At 55.8% G+C, this 20571-nt stretch overlaps 2 protein-coding genes across 2 annotated transcripts in view; both read left to right on the top strand.

Moving 5' to 3' along the window:
• The window catches only part of ASS1 (argininosuccinate synthase 1), a 53077-nt gene extending 44943 nt beyond the window's left edge, over positions 1 to 8134 (top strand). Inside the window, exons 14-16 of the mRNA XM_027035398.2 lie at positions 2232 to 2388; positions 6343 to 6408; positions 7856 to 8134. Of these exons, the coding sequence (XP_026891199.1) occupies positions 2232 to 2388; positions 6343 to 6408; positions 7856 to 7901 (269 nt within the window). The 3' untranslated portion in view covers positions 7902 to 8134. The remainder of the gene's footprint in view (positions 1 to 2231; positions 2389 to 6342; positions 6409 to 7855) is intronic.
• The window catches only part of FUBP3 (far upstream element binding protein 3), a 122293-nt gene that overhangs the window by 8755 nt on the left and 92967 nt on the right, over positions 1 to 20571 (top strand). The window lies entirely within an intron of this gene.

The raw sequence follows: 20571 nt of genomic DNA, 5'->3' as shown, positions 1-20571 counted from the left end.
CCACTGTTCATTTCCGTCTCCTCACCCCGTCCCCAAATCTCCCTATGGGCTTGTACAGATCCCCTCCCTCCAGGCGCAGACCCTGGTCCCGACCCACAGGGTCCTCCTGGCAGGATCCCGGCTTCAGGACCCATCTCCTTTAGGGCACATAAGCTCACCTCGTCTCCCCTTGCCTCAGTTACTTCAGCAGAAAAATGGGTATAACGCACCCCTCGTACAGAGGGCCGTTATCCCGATTGGCACAGTGCCTGGCCCAGCCCAGAGCTGAGATGCCCATGCAACGCACCAAGTTCACTGCCCCTCTCCCCAGGCTGGGTCCGCTGGGAAAAGAAATCTGAGTGCAAGACTGCCACGTAGTAGAGGTGGGGAGGTCCCGAGATAAAGCCCAGGCCGGGTCTTCCCGCGTGGGTTTCAGCCCCCTATCTCTGGCTCTGTCTTCCAGCCTGAGAGCGTAAAGGTCTAATCATCCTGACTTAGAAAGATGGCCAAGCCCCTGGGGCATGGCAGGGAAGGGGCGCGGGGGGCATCAGCGTCCCCTCCCACGGGGGTCTGGGCCAGAGTCGGGAGCACTCTTCAGGATCTGACTGTGGCTTGGGACAGCCTCTTCCTCTCCGGGTTTCTGTCTCCCTGTGTGCAGTGAGGGCTGGCGGAGGCCAAGTTCAAATCTGGGATTTTAAATGCTTAGTGTTCGGCCCGCATCCTGTCACTGAAACCACACAACTCCCCCGGAGAATGGTTAGTACTCTCTCACCGTACAAACGAGGAAACCGAGGGACAGAGAAGTTGCATTGCTTGTCAGCGTGTCAGCGTGGAGGTGAATCCAAGTGACAGGTGGCTGGAGAGCGAGGACCCAGTCTCTTCTCTCCCTGCCTGGCCCCTCCCCCACTCCTGCAAGCCACCGGACCCCATCCTGGAGAAGGCCTGCTCCGCTTTCCCACGGAGAGCCTCAGCAGGTGCCCCCCCCCCCCCCCCGAAGGCCCGGGCTCCAACAATAGCTGCAGACCCGGGGCTGACCTGGCCCTTTATCAGGGCAGGAGATCGAGCACCATCTGGCCCCACAGCTGCCCAGGTGGGGTCACCTTCCCGGCTCCGTTTCAAAGAAACCCTACCGCCTGAGCTGTCCCTCCCCCAATCCTGCCCGCGCGGCCACCCGCCCTCCACAGGGACCAGAGAGGAGATAGCTGTCTGCAGGTCTGAGCCTGTTGGGGCTGAGATACAGGCCCTGGGGCAGCCTGGGGACTGAGCACATGGCCTTCGCTGGCCTTAGGGCTCCGGGGGTCAGAGCTTGGGGGCGGGGGAGGCGGCACATTTCTCAGGCACCTTGTGCGCTGATGGATGTTCCATCCCGGGACACGAAAATTCCAAGGTTATCATGAACTTGGGAACTAAGGGCAGACCCAGGCCCCTCAGGGTCTGCTTGGGTGTGACCTTGGAGAAACCTCGACTTCCCCGAGCCTTCCTTGCTCACCCAGAGAAGAGAGAGGCTAAGAGTTTTTCTCCTAGGGCTGTTTATGCCCATTCGAAGAGCCAGTCCAGGATACCTGTGCTTCATTCATAAAAATATTTGCATATGCAAATATTAGCAGTATGTTGACAGGTTACTGACACCCAGAGTGTGGGGGGGGGGGGCGGGGGATGCGTACTGGCTCTTGGCCAGGACGCCAGTGTGTGGATGCCCAGGACTTCCACACCCAAGAAGCCCACTAGTCCTGGGAGGGTGATCTTGTGTCACCCCAACTCCAGACATGGGGAAACAGAGGCAGAGAGGTGAAGGCCACGCACATGTGGCCTTTCTGCACCCGAGCCACCATCCAGCTGCCCGCGCGGGGTGCTTCCATTGCTCGGGCTGGGGTCACACACATGCCTGAGTCTCAGGAGGCCTCCTGCGCCACCGCTGTCCGCTGTCCTCATGAGACTGAGCTCCCAGCGGGCAAGCGTCCCTTCACCGCCGTGTCCCCAGTGCCTGGCCCGTTGTGCTCCCTGAATGTCTGGCATGAGGCAGAGGGTTATAGCTCCCCTCCTCCTGATCGTGGCAAGGGTACCTCCTTACCCACAAGAGACCTGCAGGGCCGCAGGCCCGGCCTGCGGGCTTATGCCACAAGTGTGCGTCATGCCGAGACTCGGCAGTGAACAGGGCCGGCCCACCCCCGAGGTCCACCATGATGGGCTGAGGCGTGCGGTACCCCAGCGCCGTGGGCCACCCTAGCACCCTCACTTTGTCCCCGCTGCAGGTTTCTGGCACAGCCCTGAGTGTGAATTCGTCCGCCACTGCATCGCCAAGTCCCAGGAGCGCGTGGAAGGGAGAGTGCAGGTGTCTGTCTTCAAGGGCCAAGTGTACATCCTCAGCCGGGAGTCCCCACTGTCCCTCTACAACGAGGAGCTGGTGAGGTAGGTGCCCTACACTTGCCCCAGCTGGGGAACAGACCCCCACAGCCAGTGTCTCTTCTGACGGGCTTTCTCAACAAAGATGAGCACGAGCAGGGCACGGAGGAGACGGTCACGAAGAGAACGGACATGCTGCCTCTGCCCTCGGGGCCCTTACAGGCTAGATGGGGAGAAAGGCACCAATCCAATGATCAATTGAATGAGGAAAGGGGGTGTTAGGCTGTGGCGAGGTGCAGGGTACTCTGGGTAGAGTGTGGAGAAGCTTCCCTGAGGAAGTCACCTTTGAGCTGGCCTCCAAAAGACAGGAGCTAACCAGGTGGAGAGGCAGCAGGCAAGTTTCCAGGGAGGTTCTGGGCCTGGGAAGAGCCTAGAACATTCCAGGCACTACCAGAAGCCTGGTAGGGACCAGAGCATGGGGGCCAGGGACCAGAGCATGGGGTTCCCGGAACCAGATCTTAAAGGGAAGGACCCATCAGATCTTTTGTTTCCCAAGGGTCCCTTTCTGGCTGCCCTGGAGAATGGATTCGGGCGAGGAGGGAATGAGCAAGGGTAGAGCACATAAAGCACCCCATGGGACATGCCAGTGGCTGGGACCCGGCTGATGGTCCTGGAGACCGAGGGAAGCAGAAGGATGTGACAAATGGTTAAGAGGGAGAATCGAGGGACACCTGGGTGGCTCAGCCGGTTGAGCATCCGACTCTTGATTTCAGCTCAGGTTATGATCTCCAGGTTCATGAGATCAAGACACCCCCCCCCCCCACCCCCGTCGGGCTCTGTGTTGATGGTGCAGAGCCTGCTTGGGATTCTCTCTCTCTGTCTGTCTCTGCCCCTCCCGCACGCACTCTTTATCTCTCAGAATAAATAAATAAACCTTAAAAATATTAAATAAAAGAGGTAGAATTGAAAGGGCTTGGACGTGGAAGAAGATGATGAGGAGGTATGAATCACCCAGCACGAACAGCTGGGCGCGCTTCGGTGGCAAGTCCTGGGTTGAGGGAATTCTTGACGAAAGAGCGTGCATTTGGATTCAGACACCCTGAGGGTGAGTCATCTTTGAGACTGACCAGGAGAGTACCTGGTCAACCCTTGGACACACGGGTCTAGAGGGGAGGAGAAATTGGGTTGAAGACAGTGGAGAGTGGTGGACAGCTGGATGTTTTCCGAGGCCAGGAGGAAACTGGCTGGGGGCTAGGATCAGACTGAGAGGGCAAGGGAGCCAAGGAGGGATCTTGAGGCCAAGCCGAGGGTGCTGACAAGGCCCCGGGGGACAGGCTGCGGAGCCCAGGTAGGCCGGGTCAAAGGCAGCCTTTGCCTTTGAGCTGCACCTCCGCTTCTGTAGGAGAGCATGGCCTTCGCCGATGATCAAGGCATCCCTTTTGGAGGCCATCTGGCCAAACCAGAGGTGGGGACAGACAGCCCCCCCACTCCCCCGACTCAGGTCCCAGGCCTAGGTCAGCCCCGGGTGGCGGGGGGGGGGGGGGGGGAGGCCCGTTGGGAATTAGTGTGTGAGTTTTGTTTGGCAGCCAATATTATTTTTCTCTTTCCCTTCTCCTAGCCGTGTTGAGCGTCTCCCCCCTTCCATTTTTCTAAACACTCTATAAGCCATAAATATAACCGAATCAGTTTAGATCAGTCGGGGTAAATGTCAAATTATCTTCTCTCTTTCTCTCTCTGGCTCTTTCTTCCCTCCCCCTCCGAATCAACAGCCTCTAATAATCTGCCCAACCCTTCATTAAGCCTTACAGCCTCACTCAGGGAGATTAAATGAAGAAAGTAAAAAGGGGAAGGGAAAAAAAGAGAGAAAAGCAGGCGCATTTATTCTCACTGTGTCTCCGACCATTTCCCCTTTCTTTTTGATTTCTACATCGCTGACTTGAAAGCCCTTGAATGACAGCGTCACAGGGACCAGCGAGGAAGCCGTGAGAGGTAGCAGGGCTGGAAATGCCGAGGCACAGTAGGTAGAAAGTAACGTAATTATAGAGCAGGTCAGAGCCACTCGAATGAACAAAAATAAAAGCACAGAGGTTTTCTGTAGACCGTCAGGGGAGGTAAAAAAAAAAAAATCATTGTAAACTCTTTTTCCACCACCCCCCCCCACCCACCCCAAACCACGATTTTAAAAAGAGGTTTTTCAGCTCCTGAGAAACACCTCTCGGAAACTCTTCGGCAGCCTTGCGGGACAAGTTGGTCCCTGGACGTGGGCCTCCCTTTGCAGGGGCTGCTGGGGCCGGTGGACGGGCCGACGGGGAGAGGGGAGTGGGAAAGTTTGTTTTGACACGTGCAACGAGATGGTGTCGCAAAGGCAGGTGTGCATGGAGGGGAGCTGGAAGCTCGGAGCCCTGGCTTCTCCCTGGGCCGAGCACAGGGGTCCTTCTGAAGGGGATCGGTGGTAACGTGTTCCACAATTTGTGGGGGGAGGGTGGGGGGAGGGGTAAGCTTCATTTATCATCCAGGGCAAAGTCCATAAAAGGGATCCGTGGAGGCTGATGCTTTAGTTCGGTCCGGCTTTTTCTCCGCCCAGTCAGGGGCGGGGGGCAAGAGGCAGCCCCCCGAAGTCTGTCATCTTCCCCCTTACAGGGGAACTTGCTGGTCGGTTCCTGGTGGCTTCAGCCACCTGAGACCTGGAGGGGCCAGCGGAGGTGAGGAGGAAGGGAGGGGTGGGAGTTCGTGGGCAGCTTCACAGCCCCATGAAGGTCAGGGCAAGGGCATGGTGTGGGTCGGGCAACAGAGCCCACATCCTGAACAAGTTTCAGGACAGCGGAGCCCAGAGACCCCATTGGTCCTTGGAAAAAGCCCACATCCACAAAGAGCCAGCCAGAGGCACAGCCTTAGGGCGAAAACACCCGCAGATTCTCCTCTGCCCTCCTCCTCCCCGATCTCACCACTGGGGAGAAGGGCTCCTGAGGGGACAGGTCGCCCCCCTTGTCATTGAGAACCTTGAGACTGCTTTGTCCCGAGGCTGGAGTTCTGGAGACGTGAAGACAAGGGGCTGATTCAGAGCAGGATGCGTGAGAAACAGAGGAGGGTCCTCTGCCCACAGGGGGGGGGGGGGGGGGGGGGGGCTTTGGAGGGTGGCCGTGTGGAGACAGATCTGAGACCACAGAGCCCCTGAACTTGTCCTCAAAGAGCTTATCACAGTCACAGTTAAGGAAGGCAGGTGGGTGCTTGAGTGCTCCCGTCTCTGCGCCACCCACGCCCCGCGGGCCCTGTTCTCGTCTCCCTCTCGGTTTCCTCGTTTCCTCGGCACCTGCGGGTCCTGGGTGCCTAGAAGATCCCCAAATAAATGAATGAGTGAATGAATGACACAAGTAGCAGTGAATGCTTGCCATGAGGTGCAGTGACACCATTTCGGGCGGAGCCAAGTAATGACATTGAGAACCCCCGTTTGGCAAGTAAAAGCCTGAAGTTCAAAGAACAGGAATATTTGCCCTAAGCTCCTTGGGGGGGGGGGGGGAAGGGGCGGCAGAGCTGAGAGACAGGCCCCTCCCCACCCCGCCCTGAAGGACTGTGGTTGGGAGGGGCTTTGGAAGCTAGGGAAGTGAAAACAGCCCCAGAGAGGTCGAATCTGGAAGATGAAGTTTGTAGATGGGGGGGGGGGGGGGGGGGGCGGGAGACACTGGTAACAGCAGTGGTTAACCAGGCGCTTCTGGTGGCCAGCTGGCGTGGGGCGGGCACCAGGTTCGTGGATGGGTTAGGCAGGGTCTTGCCGGGACCCTACCTGCCCCTTTGTGTAGCAGGGATGAGGCTCCCCACTCTCCAGCCCCGGACACGGTGCCTGGCCCATAGTAGGGCTCCTGAATTGGGACAGAATGCAACGAGAAGCCAAAGTTTGGGCCAGCAGAGCAGAAATACCCCGGGTATCTGGGAGCCTGAGCTGTGCCCAGCCCCAGAGATCCTCTGACATCGCAAAGCGAGGCCCGGGGGCTGTGCTGACAGGCTTCTACTGTCTCCTTGCAGCATGAACGTGCAGGGCAATTATGAGCCCATCGATGCCACCGGCTTCATCAATATCAACTCCCTCAGGTGAGCGGCTCTGGGCCCTGATGGGTCCTCAACACCCCCCTTCCCCCCAGGTGTGGGCAGCAGGCAGTGACAGGACCTCAGCTGCCCTTTCCTAGACAAGCCCCACCTTTCTGTCCCCCTGCCCATGGCGTCTGCAGTGCCTGCTTTGGACCCAGCCTGTTCCTATTCTCAAAGAGGCAGAAGGCACAGCCAAGAGCCACAGAGGGTCCTGGATACTTAGGTTCCATGTTTCCGGGTCCTGCCCTTTGCCTCTGACACTTACTCCCACCCTCTCCAGCTACAAGAAGGACTCCGCTAGGAGCCTCTTGCCTGGGTGGGTTAGAAAGGGAAATGGCCAAGAGGTAGAAAGGAGCCTCAGAGAGTCACCGGGCCAGAAGGCACCCGTCGCCACAGCCGAGCTGCGGGTCTAACTGGAAACCACCCTAGCCACGTGGATCCCCATGGCCTAGCGGGATAGGGCCCGCTAGTACCATCTGAAGCCACTCAGACCTGGGTTCAAATCCGAGCTCTGCAGTACGGTCTCAGAGCCCTTGCCGAACCACTGGGAACCATGTGGGGTCATTGACCATAGCCACCTCACCGGGGTGGCAGCCCAGACCCTGGCCTACAGGAAGAGCCCAGAAACTGGTACCACGTGCTCAGCCCAGGGGGGGCGGGCTGTACAAGGGCAAACAGGGTCATTTATTCCCAACAGTCACCATACACTAAGCCATTCCCAAGGCACTCTCCTAACTTGTCTCCTTTAATTCTTACACAAAGCTGCGACGCCAGAAACAGGCCCAGAGCGGTTAAGTAACCTGCCCACAGTCACACAGCTAGGAAGCCATATTCCTGAGTCCACATGGCGTGTCTGTCCAGCTCTGGGTGCTTAGCCACCCGCTTCCGTCTCTCGGGACTTGGCGTTGGGTAGAAGGCACGAGTCTCTCTTGTCTCCCTGACACACGCGCTGGGCACAGAGCCACCGTTTTCCCCCAAATCCAGGCTCTTGTCCCGGGTGCCGAGACCGAGGGAGACGCTGAATCCAGCCTGACCTTCCCCGGGCGCTCTCCGCTCCGCCAATCACCTCCGCCAACCCGCCTCCTTCGCCCTCTGTATTTTACGATTATAAACCGTTTTTCAATGGCTCCAAACACATCGGGTTTTCATAATGGCCTCTTCATCTCTCCCATTGCCAGTTAAATGCTTTGTCTTCAACAATGCCAAGCAATGTTTTCCCCAAAGATAAATTAATTACACTATCCTGATTGGAGGGCAGGAGGGGCCCGGGGGGGTGGGGGGGGGCAGGAGCGGGAACGGGGGGGGGGGGGGGGGGAGACAACTTCACACGCACACACATCTTAACAAGCAGCTGCCCCCCCGCCCCCCGGGTTGGGCCCGAATTAATTGAACCGAGTGCATGTTGTTATTGTTAATTTACATTTTTCTTTGTTTTGAATCTGGTTTACAGGCTGAAGGAATATCATCGCGTCCAGAGCAAGGTCACTGCCAAATAGACCGGTTGACAATGAGGAGCTGGGCCGCCTCCTTTGCCCATCTCTCAAGTACAGGCGCTAATTGTTGTGATAATTTGTAATTGTGACTTGTTCTCCCGGGCTGGCAGCCTGGTGGGGGTGCCAGCCCCCAGCTTTGTTCCCCGCTCCCCTGCAGCCTGCAGAAGTGGGCACGGAAGGGAAGGGGGGGGCTGCAGTGGGGAGATGTAAAATGACAATTAAAAAGAGATACATTAGTCTTTTGTTTCTTTATTTCTGCAGAGAGAGGGTGTGTGTGAGACTGTGTAGTCAGCGGTGCCCTTCTTAGACCAACCTTTGTGATTTAAGCGCTACCAAAGCCACCTTTTGCCGGGGACCCTGTTTATCTGGAAGGATCTGACCGTCTCTCCTCCCGCAAAAACCCCCCAGAGAATCCAGATTTGGCCCCCTGGGTCAGCCTGGCATTTTGTCACCGACTGTGGCCCCGTGCCATGTCACAGGGAACCAAGGAGAGTTTGGGTGACCTCCTGGGGAGCTGTCCCGCCCGCTGCCCACAGAGAACAGCGGGAATGGCGGCCATGACTGCCCACAGGAGGCTCCCCCCAACAGCACGGTGGCCTTATGTGGCCCAAATTATGGAGGAGGAGGAACCCTGAGTTAAGAAGAAAAGCCTGAACAGAGAACAGAAAAGGACAGCCACAGAATTTAGTGTCAACCCTTGGGCCTACAAGTTTCCCCCCATCCTTCCAACACAAAACAAGGCCCAAGGCAGCCATGTCGGTGCAGTGACTCCGCCCCCTCAGCCATATCTCATTGGGCCGGGCCTGGGCACCTGACCCAAGCCGGGCCAATCAGAATCTTGCTCCCAGGGACCCAGCAGGCACAAATAGGCAGAAGCGAGGCCAGGTGCCTTTGGGCTGGTTGGGATGCCTCGTTCCCGGAAAAGCGCGGAGGGAGAAGAAAGCAAGAGGCAGGGGGATGGGAGGAGTGGGCTTCAGGGTTAGAATCCCAGTTCCCATCCCGGTGCGCACCATGGTGGTGGTGGCGTTTCTTCATCCGGATTCTCTAAGACAGCCTGGGGTTCTCATAACCCAGTATCGTGTGGGGCCTAAGCTTGAGGAGGGAGTGCCTGATACTCGCAACCAAAAGCCGCTTTACTGGGAAGACTGGAGTGCGGATTACTCTGGACCCTGCCCTGGTTCTGATCTCCCCTCTCCTGCCTTGGCCAATGAGGGTTTCTTTCAAAACAAGTTTTGTCTTTGAAACTTCTTTTTCTCTGCTTATCGGAGTTATCGGTGAATTCCTCAACACCACCGTTGCCAAACACTTTGCTATACACTTTATTCACATGGTCTCCCCGGACCTTCAAAACACCGTGTGGTTGACACTGTCCCCTCCATTTTACAGAGGAGGCAACGGATGCAGAGAAATTGATTTGCCAAAGGTCCCTCAGCTGCAAGCGACAGCCAAGGACCAAACGCTGGCCTGGCTGCCCCGCAAAGGCTCCCGTGTTATGTCGTGATAGGCTGCGTCTTACTAAAATTAATTGAAATTTTATGGAAAGAATTAACACTCATCGGCTTGCCACCCAGTTACAAACACTGCTTATACTTAGTTTATTTCCTTACAGTTGTATTTTCCTATGCTTATAAATATTTTTGCAGAGTCCTTTAAGCTAAAATATTTCAAAAAAAAATTTTTTTTAACGTTTTATTTATTTTTGAGAGAGACCGAGCACGAGCAGGGAAGGGGCAGAGAGCGAGAGGGAGACACGGAATCTGAAGCAGGCTCCAGGCTCTGAGCTGTCAGCATAGAGCCCGACGCAGGGCTTGAACCCACAAGCTGTGGAGATCATGACCTGAGCCGAAGTCCAACGCTCAACCGACTGAGCCACCCACATGCCCCGAGGCTAAAGTATTTTAAAAGCAGATGGTATGCTCTGCTTTAAAATGTTAACATTATACGGGTCAGCCGGTTAAGCGTCTGACTCTTGCTTTTGGCTCTGGTCATGATCTCGCGGTTCATGAGTTCGAGCCCCGCATCAGGCTCCACGCTGACCGTGCAGAGCCTGCTTCGGATTCTCTCTCTTTGCTCCTCCTCTGCTCGTGCTCTTTCTCTCAAAATAAATAAATAAACTTTAACATGTTAACATTATATCAGGGGCGCCTGGGTGGCTCAGTCGGTTAAGCATCCGACTTCGGCTCAGGTCATGATCTCACAGCCCGTGAGTTCGAGCCCCGTGTCGGGCTCTGGGCTGATGACTCAGAGCCTGGAGCCTGCTTCCGATTCTGTGTCTCCTTCTCTCTCTGCCCCTCCCCCATTCATGCTCTGTCTCTCTCTGTCTCAAAAATAAATAAAAATGTTAAAAAAAAACAAAACAAACAAACAAAAAAACATTATATCACGAATGGTTCCCCACATCATTAAATCTCTTCTCGAACACTTCCAAGAGCTATGTAACATTCCATTATATTGAAAAAAAAAAACCCCAAGTTACTCACTTACAGATTTATAGATTTAGTTTTCTTCCACTCCTAAATTGTTTCCCTCCCCTTTGTTGGATTTTATTGGGTATTTTTGGTAGTTGGTTTATTAACTATACTTCTTTTTGCCTTTCTGGTGGTTTCTCTAGGGGTCACAATATCTATCTTTAGCTTAACCCCAGACTACCTTCAACGAATACCGTACTGCCTCATGTGCAAAGCGAGAATCTCACAACAGAGCCATCTTAGGACATTTCCCTTTGTGCTGTTGTAGGCATTACTTTTCTCAAACCTCGACGACACACTGCTGTTATTTTTTTTTAATGTTTTTATTTATTTGGGGTGGGGGGAGAGGCAGAGAGAGAGTGGGCAGAAAATCCAAAGGGTGCTCAGTGCAAGCACCAGAAAGCCGGATGCGGGGCTCGAACTCACAAACCGTGAGATTGTGACTTGAGCCGAATTTGGACCCTTAACCGACTGAGCCACCCAGGTGCCTCGTTCAGGGTGCTTTTAGTGCCACTTCTGTCTGAAGGAGCATCCTTCTGTAAGCCTCATTTTTCCTCCTGTAGGCTGACAAAGCCTTTTTAATGTATGTGGGATTGATAACGGTGTCCTTCTTTCATTACTCACCTTGGTAATTTGTGTCCTTGTTTTTTCTTGACTAGTGTAACTAAAAATTTACCATTTGGGGGGCGCCTGGGTGGCTCAGTCGGTGAAGCGGCCAACTTCAGCTTAGGTGATGATCTCACCGTCCGTGGGTTTGAGCCCCGCGTCGGGTTCTGTGCTGACGGCTCGGAGCCTGGAGCCTGTTTCGGATTCTGTGTCTCCCTCTCTCTCTGCTCCTCCCCCACTTATGCTCCGTCTCTCTCTCTCAGAAATAAACATTAAAACAAATTTTTTTTACAAACATCGTTTTTGTCCTTGTACGTATAATGTCTGTTTTTCCTGCCTGCTTTTTTAAGTTTTTTAAAAATGTTTATTTATTTTTGAGAGACAGCGTGCGAGTCGGGGAGGGGCAGAGAGAGAGGGAAACAGAGAATCCCAAGCAGGTTCCCCACTGTCAGCGCAGAGCCCGACTCAGGGCTCGAACTCATGAACCATAAGATCACGACCTGAACTGAAATGGAGAGTCGGTGGCTCGAGTGACTGAGCCACCCAGACACCCCTTCTCTGCCTGCTTTTAAGACTATCTCTTTATTGCTGGTCTTCAGCAACCTGATTATGATGTGCTTTGTTATTGTTTTCTTATGCTTATTCTATTGGGGTTCATTGGGCTTGAATCTGTGGGGTTTTATCCAATTTGGAACATTTTTGGCCGTTTCTCCTCTCAGTTAACACATGTCGCATAGTTCCCCATCCTTCCTGTTTCCACCACATCTCCTATCTCGCTCGGCACGAAAACCCAAATCCTTCCTCCAGCCGGGACCAATTACCAGACACAGAAGTGAGACCACATGGGAACTCCGGCTCCAGTCGAGCCGCAAGATGTCAGCAGTTGCCTGAATGATCCCACATAAGACCAGCAGAAGAATCACCCAGACGGGCAACCTCTGGGCTCCTGAGAATGAATACAGTTTTGTTCTGTTGCATTAAGTTGGGGTTGCTTATGACGCAGAAACAGATCAGCAATCCGTTTACTAGGGCCTGTGAATCCCTTCGTGGCTCCCTACTGCCTCCCTCCCTCACCTCCTTCACTGCCCCCCTCACTCTGTCCAGCCCCCTGCCTTACTTGCTGTTCCCCAAACAGGCCCAGCTCTGCCTGGAGCCACCTGCCCGAGACGGCCACAAGTCTCACTTGTTATAGATCCCCAAGCTGGCACCTACTATACCCTTTCCCCTGCCTTTCTCTGCTCCATATTTACCTATCACCACCTGACACGTTATGCGTTGCTTTGCTTTGTGTGTCTAATAATTTTTTTATTGGATGCTGGGCATTGTTGAGTGTCTCTCCCACCAGAACAGGGAGCTCCAGGTGGGCAGAGACCCGGTCTCCAGGTCAGACCCAGACAGCCGTGTCCCTGGTGCTGAAACCGTGTCTGGTCCATAACAGGTACTCAGAAAATTTTTGTTGGATGTTGAATATCCACCCAATCTTGATTAGCTCAGAAGCCACATCCAAGGAACTTTAGAAGCACACATTCCCTCTGCCCCCAGTTCAGAGCCCATCCCTGATCTCGAAGTACAGGGAGGAAATGGTGGTTAGGCACTCGGGAGCCATTCCAACCCAATCCCAAACCTGCCACAGCCCAGGTTCCTGCCTTCACTCGCCTCCTGTTTTTCCTGTAACTTCTCTCCAGCCACTACCTACAAGCTTGACATGCCTCCGCCCCTGCTCTCAAGAGCAGGGACCCCCAACTCCACTGAGAAGTGGGTAGGACACCACCACCTTAGGGGATCCAGAGTAGGGTTGCTTGGACACTGAGATGTTAGAACTCCTAGTGGTTCACACACCCAGCGCTGCCCCATCTGAGCACGCGGATGTGGCCAAGTGGTCTGGGTTGCTGGTGGTTTCTACCGACAGCCCCCAGCTCTCACTAGGACTGCCCTGTCTTCCGGCCACAGACCTTGTTGCAGGGCTTGGCTCACCGGGACTGACCCTACTTCTCTCGGGGTAGATTTTATCCTTGGGAGACCCTAGATTCCCTCACCCCCTGGCTATAGGCTTCCATGACGTGGCCCCCAGACCACCACAGATGTCCAGGTATGTCTGAATCAGGTCATTCCCAACATTGGAGATCTCTCTCCAGGCATGTCCTCAGCTCTCAAGTCAATCAGGAAATTCAAATAGATATTGGATTGTAGATGGGGCTGTTGGTACCTCACATCCATTGTTTACCTGGGATCTGCCAGAGTGACCGAGCAGAGTGATACTGAAAAGTACAGAAACTTTGGAAAATCGTTGGGAAGAAATTCATTTCTGCATCCACATGGTTTGTTTTTTTTTTTTGGAAGTCTTTTAGTTTCTTGGTTTGTTTTTCTGTGTGCGTGCGTGTACGTAATTTTTATTTTAGAGAGAGGGGGGAGAGAGGGGCAGAAGGAGGGAGAGAGAGAATCTCAAGCAGGTTCCACACTCAGCATGGAGCCCAATGTGGGGCTCGATCCCATGACCCTGGGAGCATGACCTGAGCCAAAATCAAGAGTCGGCCGCTCAACCAGCTGAACCACCCAGGTGCCCCCTCTGCATCCACAGGTTAGCTAAAATATTTTGGTGAATATTTTTATGTTTCCTGTTAGTCATGTTTGCATATGCACATTTGCTCTCATGCGTGTGATGTAATATGTTTACGTCGTGTACTCGCACATTTCATTTTTTTTTTCACTTAACATAATAGCATAATTAATTTTCCACAGTGTTAATATGGGCTTCATAACAAACTTGCATTATATGCTTGAAATGGGTAAATCTTGTCTGAGGTGTAAATCACGTTTCAATGTGAGGAGGAAAGACGGCCAGTGTTAAAGAAGGATGGGTGGGGCGCCTGGGTGGCTAAGTCAGCTGAGCGTCCGACTTTGGCTCAGGGCATGATCTCACTGTTCGTGAGTTCGAGCCCCGCATCAGGCTCTCTGCTGTCAGCGCCCCGAGCCTGCTTGGGATCCCCCGCTGTGTCTGCACCTCCCCAGCTTGTGCTCTCTCTGTCTCTCTCAAAATAAATAAATAAACTTTAAAAAACAAAAAACAAAAAGGACGGGGAAGAGCATGGGCTGGGAAGGTGGGGCTGGATGGAACCTCTGGCGGGGGAGGAAGGTGTCCAGCCAGAGTGAAGCAAAGGGCTCTCACAGAGCAGCTATAGGCAAGGCAGGGGGGATGGGGCCAGGGGGACAGTCCAGGGGCCAGACACAGGCTACCCACACCACATCCTGCCTACTCCTCTGTCCCCCTGAGCTTTGGTTTCTCCATCCGTGGGATGGGACCATAATGGGTCCTTCCTCCCAGGGATCTCAGGATCTCAGGGGACCCTCAGAGGCACCCGACGGGCCGTCGGGACACAGCCTGGCCTCAATCACTTCTCCACCCAAGAGGCACCCCAGTGTCACAGAAGCTGGTCACTGCAAATAAAAACTGCCCCTTATGTGCCCCCTGGGTGGGCAGTTCAAAAGGCTTTTTCTTCTCCTTTACATAGTGGGAGCTTGACCATCATCATGGTGAGAAAAGGAGGGGGGGGAAGGAGAACCCTCATTTTACAGGTGAGGCTGCCCAGACCTGGGTTCAAATCCTGCCCCTGCCACTTCCTAACCAGTGACCCGGGCTGACTTCTTCAGTATTTCTGATTGGCCTCCGCATCCTCAGCTATAAAACCGGGATGATAACCGCGTCCGCCTCGTAGGGGCACTTTATTTATTATGCAGCAACCGTAGGTCTCCGGGCTCCCGGCTTCCAACCACGTCAGCCCATGTGGCATGCCTACAAGGGAACAGGCACCCCTCGATGTGGGTTTGGCCTGCGACAATCTGACCTTTTGCATCTCAGCAGCCACACGGCCTCGGAGCTGACGAGCCCCGGGCCCTGACGAGTGCCACTTTCTTGGCGTTCGAGGTTGAGGAGCGCATCCTCCAGCTTTCCCTAAATGCTCAGCCCTGGCCATTCCCGGGGTGGGTTCCAACTACCCTGCAAGGCTGCAGACACCCCGAGAGCAGTGACTCTGCGTCCTGTGTCCATCACTGGATCACCGGGCACTCGGCACAGCATTCGGCAGCTAAGAAGTTCTCGATGAGATTGTGTCGAATGGGTGAATTCTCCCATCTCACGTCAGTTATTATCTTATTGTTTCCAAATCTACCCCCTGTCCCTCCTCCAGCTCCCGGCTGGGGGAAGGAGGGGCTCTCGTGTCTGGTGCTGGGGTCCCGAGCCTGGGCAGGACAGACTGATCAAGGACCCCAGACCCCTTTCACCTTCTGGGGCTGGGGAGACAAGGAGGGATCTCCTGGCTGGCCAAGGAGCCAGGCCAGCCAGCCAGGCCCACCCCTTCCAGGCCTCCCTGGTCCTAGAAGAAGCCAAACATTCTATTCAAAAGCAGGAGATGGGGTTGGCTTCGGTCGAGGCACCATATACGTGCACGCTAATGCATATACACACACACACATGCACACACTCACGGTAAAGTGCATAAATCTTTGATGGACAGCTCGATGAGGTGTATTCATCTGTGTTAACACCACTGAGATGAAGATATGGAACATCCCCAGTGCCCAGAAGGCTCCCTAGTGCCACCGTGAGACTGTTAGAAATCATAGGGTTTGCGGGGGGGGGGGAGGCGGCGCGGGGAAGGAGAACACCTTGCTTCTTTTAAAAAATTTACGGAGGCAGGCTGGGCAAATAAGAAAGTGGAGAAAGTTCAAAGGCACCTAGGCCGCCCCATTTCAGTGCCGGTGGCAGGGATCACCAAGGGCTCGTCTGTTGAGAGCTCTGGGCCGTTGCTGGGTCCTACCCCGCGGGATTCCCTGAATGAGTCAATGAGAGAACGAGTGAATGAAGGAGCTTGCACCTGCCTCTGCTCTCTTGCTCTCAGCTGATTTCTACAGAGACATTTGGCTCCCGCGGGGCCTCGGGGCTGTGGTGGGGGCGGCGTGGTGGGGCGGGCCACTCCTGGTGGCGCCGGCCTGAGGGCACCCCCCCTCCCTTTCCATTTCAAGTGCCCCGGTGCCTGAATTTCAGAGGGAGAAGGAGCAGACCTGGGGAGCTGCCAGGAGGCCGGGCTGCCTGGGACCGGGAGGCCGAAGTCTCGAGTGACAAAGGTGAGGTTGAGATCTCGTCCCGTCCTGCCCCAGGGCTCGCACCGCTGGCCCAGATGTGGCATTAGATTGGCCGCCCCGACGGCGGCCTCGCTTCCCCCTTGCCCCCATTCCCTGGCCAGACGTTGCCTCTGAGGCCCTAGGCAGACCGTCCCTTCCCACTCACATGCCTTTGTTCACGGAAACGCCCCTCTCCCCAGCCACCCTTCATGGGGATTAAAGGCCCAGAGCCCAGGCGTTGGCCAGCCCACAGGCCCACCTGGTGGGGCCACTGCCAGCCTCACCTGGACCCCAAGGCCCCAGGCAGCTGCAGGGAGGGGCTTCAGGGCCTGGCAGCCAAGGTCCGGGCACAGAACCGCTCGGCGCGCCTCTCAGGCTGGGGGAAGGGCTCGCCTGGGGTCAACACAATCGATATCTCATCCGTAGCTCTCCTAGCGGAAGTGATGGCTATTGGAACATGGTAATGGGTGTTGTCTTGTGGAAGAGACTAATCTTCCCAGCTGTGGAGGGGCTCCGCAGGTGGCCAGCCACGCTCTGCTGCTGCTGGGGCCCTTTTAAAGCCACGGCAGCCTCACTGCCTGGCGGTGGCCATCCTGCTTTCCCAGCAGCTTCCTGGCACAAAACCTCGGGGGTGACCCCGACCCATCCTCCAGCGCGTAGACGGCGGGGGGGGGGGGGGGGGTGCTGAATCGGTCGTATGTCCGAGGTCACACGCTCAGAAGATAGCCAGAGCTAAATCCTGGTCTCCAGAGTCCTCATCCAGTACACTGAATGCTGGCTGGGGCAACCTCATGGCCATAGACCCCACTTGGCCGTGAGGGCACGTGGGGTTTTTCACTGGCTGCCTCGACACTTCTTGAAAAATAACTAGATTCCAGATGCCGGTTCCTTAGCGTCTCACGCTCAGCAAGCTTTTACGCATCTCATCACCTGTCTGAACTTGGACTAGTAAAACTGAGGTGTCAGCCCAGTGGGATGAAGAGGAAGAGAATTAGCCACGTCCCCTGGAGAAGTGGGACCCCCCCCTCCGCGCGTGTGCACACACACACACACACACACTCAGCCTTCCTTATCCTGGCTCACAAGCCATGGAGGTGACAGGCTGTGGGCCCTGGGACAGCAAGGGTTGCGTCTCTCTTATTCACTGCTGTGGAGGACATTCAGCGCACATTTCAAAAATATTAACTGAGTAGCTACTATATGCCGGGCCCTGGGCACATGAGCCCAGCTAACACAAAGCCCTTTACATTAATGCCTCCTGGTGCGCTCCCGGGAACCTGGAAGTAAGTACTGACCCTCAGGTGGTGGAATCGTAGACACCTGTTACCCCACGCAGCTTGACATCATGGCAATTTGCGGAACTCACTCCACCACTCATTTGCTGTGTGACCCTTAGGCCCCTGAGCCCTTCCGGGCTTTAGTTTCCCCAAATGTAAAACCAAAGGGCCAGGGTCCTCACAACTCCTAGGTTCCCTTTCTTTCCAAATGTCTTCTTTACAGCTTGTGAGGCTGCAAAAGTCCCTCACGAAGCTCCAGGGGTCCCTGCTGGTGACGGCCGGGAGCGCTCAGTGGGACCAGGCCACAGAACTTAAAAAAAAAAATTTTTTATGTTTTTATTTATTTTTTAGAGAGAGAGAGAGAGACAGAGACAGAGTGGGAGGGAGAGGGGCAGAGAAAGAGAGGGAGACACACAATCCGAAGCAGGCCCCAGGCTCCGAGCCATCAGCACAGAGCCCGATGCGGGGCTCAAACCCACAAACCACGAGATCATGACCCGAACCGAAGCCGGACGCTCAACCGACTGGCAGGGTGGAGTGCTGTATGTTGAACCCGGATGGTGTGGGCTTGGCCCCCGCTGGCCAGGCTCCTTAGGGAAGGCCTTTGAGGGTTCCCTGCACAGCCAGTAACACCCGGGAGCACAGAGGCGGCAAGAACCCAGGAGGCAGGTAGCGTCATCTCTCTGAGTCTCCGTTTCCTGGTCCATAAAATGGGCCCAATATAGCACTCATCTTACGAGGCTGCCCTGCGGAACGAATTATGCACATAAAGAGCTACAAATAGGCCAGGCACCTGGTAACCCTTCAACAAGTGAGAACGTAGTTAGTGGTTATCACAATTGGCGCCCTCTCCCGGCCCCTCCCCCACACCCTGACCCTGGGAGTTGGGGGGTGGCACCAGTTGTGACTAATCACGACACTAGCCACCCCCCCTGGGGCTAACAGGGACCCAGCCGGCCACTCAGTTAATACGGTAATGAAGCGGCTGGGAAACAGGAGGCCTTTCCATCTGGGACCCCGGCTGACCCGAGTCCTGCCTGAGGTTCGAGAAATCCCTGTGCGCACTCTGCCCCCAACCCCACCTCCCACAGCCCAGCTGTTTATCCCTGGTGCGATCATTTATTGATGTCCGCATTACCCGTGCGCAGGTCCCCCACCCCCCCACCCCGGGCCTCGCTCTGTCCCTGCCAGGCCTGTTGGTGGAGACAGATGTCCAGGACCACGGCCCTGATGGAGGCAGCCCCCAGCCCTTTGGGACCACTCAGAGGAAGGGGTGGGTGTGATAAGACAGAGGTAGGGGTACGACCCCCTCATTCTTGGGGTAGGAGTGGCCCAAGGGAGACCCTCCACAGTTATGGAGGGGAATCTGACAGTTCCTTCCACTTGCTGGGTAACGCGCCCCAGGGAAACAGAGATGCCTATTCGTTCCACGGTTACTCATCGTATGTGTCCTGTGTGTCCCTGTGCTGGGGACACAGAGGTGAAGGAAACACGCTCCCCCGTGTACTAGAAAACAGACCCAGGGCGCCTGGGTGGCGCAGTCGGTTAAGCGTCCGACGTCAGCCAGGTCACGATCTCGCGGTCCGTGAGTTCGAGCCCCGCGTCAGGCTCTGGGCTGATGGCTCAGAGCCTGGAGCCTGTTTCCGATTCTGTGTCTCCCTCTCTCTCTGCCCCTCCCCCGTTCATGCTCTGTCTCTCTCTGTCCCAAAAATAAATAAACGTTGAAAAAAAAAAAAAAAGAAAAGAAAACAGACCCGAGTTGGCGGGGGGGGGGCGGGGGGGGGTCACTTAGGGCGGTCAGGGAGGCCTCCGAGGGTGGCGAGCAGCGGCAGCCATGTGAAAAGTGCAGGGAACGGCGTTCTAGGCAGAGGGAACGGCACGGTTAAGACCCGAGGTTTGAGGAACCAAACGGGTTGAGTGGGCGCAGGAAGAGAGAGGGAGAGACACGGAAGGCCTGGGGAGGTGGGCACAGCCGGGTCACCTGAGGTCTCAGGGGCTTTGGCTTTACTTTAAGAGCACTGGGAGCAACGGGGGTCTCATGTGGCCAAGGAGAGCCCGGTGAAAAGCTGCCAAGGCATTCCCAAACCCAGGAGTCCAGCTCCCAGGGATCCAGGCCCCTCGGCACCCCCAATTCCACCCTCGTGTGCCTGGGGCTCAGTGAGGTCGATGGCCCTGCCCCTGGGAACAGCTGGCCCCACGTACCCTGGACAGCGCCTGAGGGGAAGGGTCTCACCAGGGAGTGGGGTCCCTGCTCCCTCTGAGTCCAACCAACAAGGCGGCTTTGTCAGGCAGCGCAGAGGACCCCAGTGCTCCTCCTGGACCCTCCGAGGGCCCCTGCAGCGGCCCGAGGGGGAGCTCTGAAAGGCCGCTTTATCTGTGTCCCAGGCCAGATTGCTGGGAAGCGGGCGGTCCGGGCTGACACACGGAGCCACGCAGCCGCGGCCGCCCTGAGTCCTGGGGCTGCAGATGCGGAGAGAGGCCGGGGACAAAAGGGTGCCCTAGGGGAGCAGCCGGGTCGAAACCTGGCCTCGGAGGAAGCCAAGAAGACCACACAGGCATCCCTGTCCCTCCTCACCACCCCTGCAATTTGGTCTCTCGGTTCAGGGGCCGGTGACACGGCCCTTTGTGTGGCCCCCCATCCTGTGGGAGGCAGGGGGCAGGTAAGGCCGGGGCGCCCGTAGCCGGATCTCCTGGGCCTGCTCCCCGCTCCTCTTCTCTGGTCCTGGCAAGCACCGGCGAGTGGGAACAAACCGGCCAGGAAGGCAGTTTTCCACATGAAAAGGAACTTCAAGAAAGATCTATGCCCTTAGCCACCACCGGGCAGACTGGAGGGAATGTGAATCAGCAAGAGGAGATTCCAGAAGGGTGGATGTTCCTGTGCAGACTCTTCCTGGGTGTGTGGGGTGCTGCCTCCCAGCCTAGTCCCTGTCGCCCTTGCGAAGTCCGGGGTTGGCGTTGGCGCTGATAAGGGCAACCGTGGAGTCCGGGCAGCGCCTCCTCGGGGATTATTTCTAATGCCCACGAGACCCTTTGTGGCACTCGCTAAAGATAGATCAACACCAACCCAAGGCTTCCCGGCACAATGGGAAGGGATGGAAGAGAATCAGAAGGACAATATTGTTGGAGTGCTCAGGTGGCTCAGTCAGTTAAGCGGCCGACTTCAGCTCAGGTCACGATCTCGCGGTTCATGGGTTCGAGCCCCGC

This window comes from Acinonyx jubatus, chromosome D4 (genome assembly GCF_027475565.1).
Source record: "Acinonyx jubatus isolate Ajub_Pintada_27869175 chromosome D4, VMU_Ajub_asm_v1.0, whole genome shotgun sequence".
Taxonomy (NCBI): Eukaryota; Metazoa; Chordata; class Mammalia; order Carnivora; family Felidae; genus Acinonyx; species Acinonyx jubatus.
This window is presented reverse-complemented; position numbering and strand designations above follow the sequence as displayed.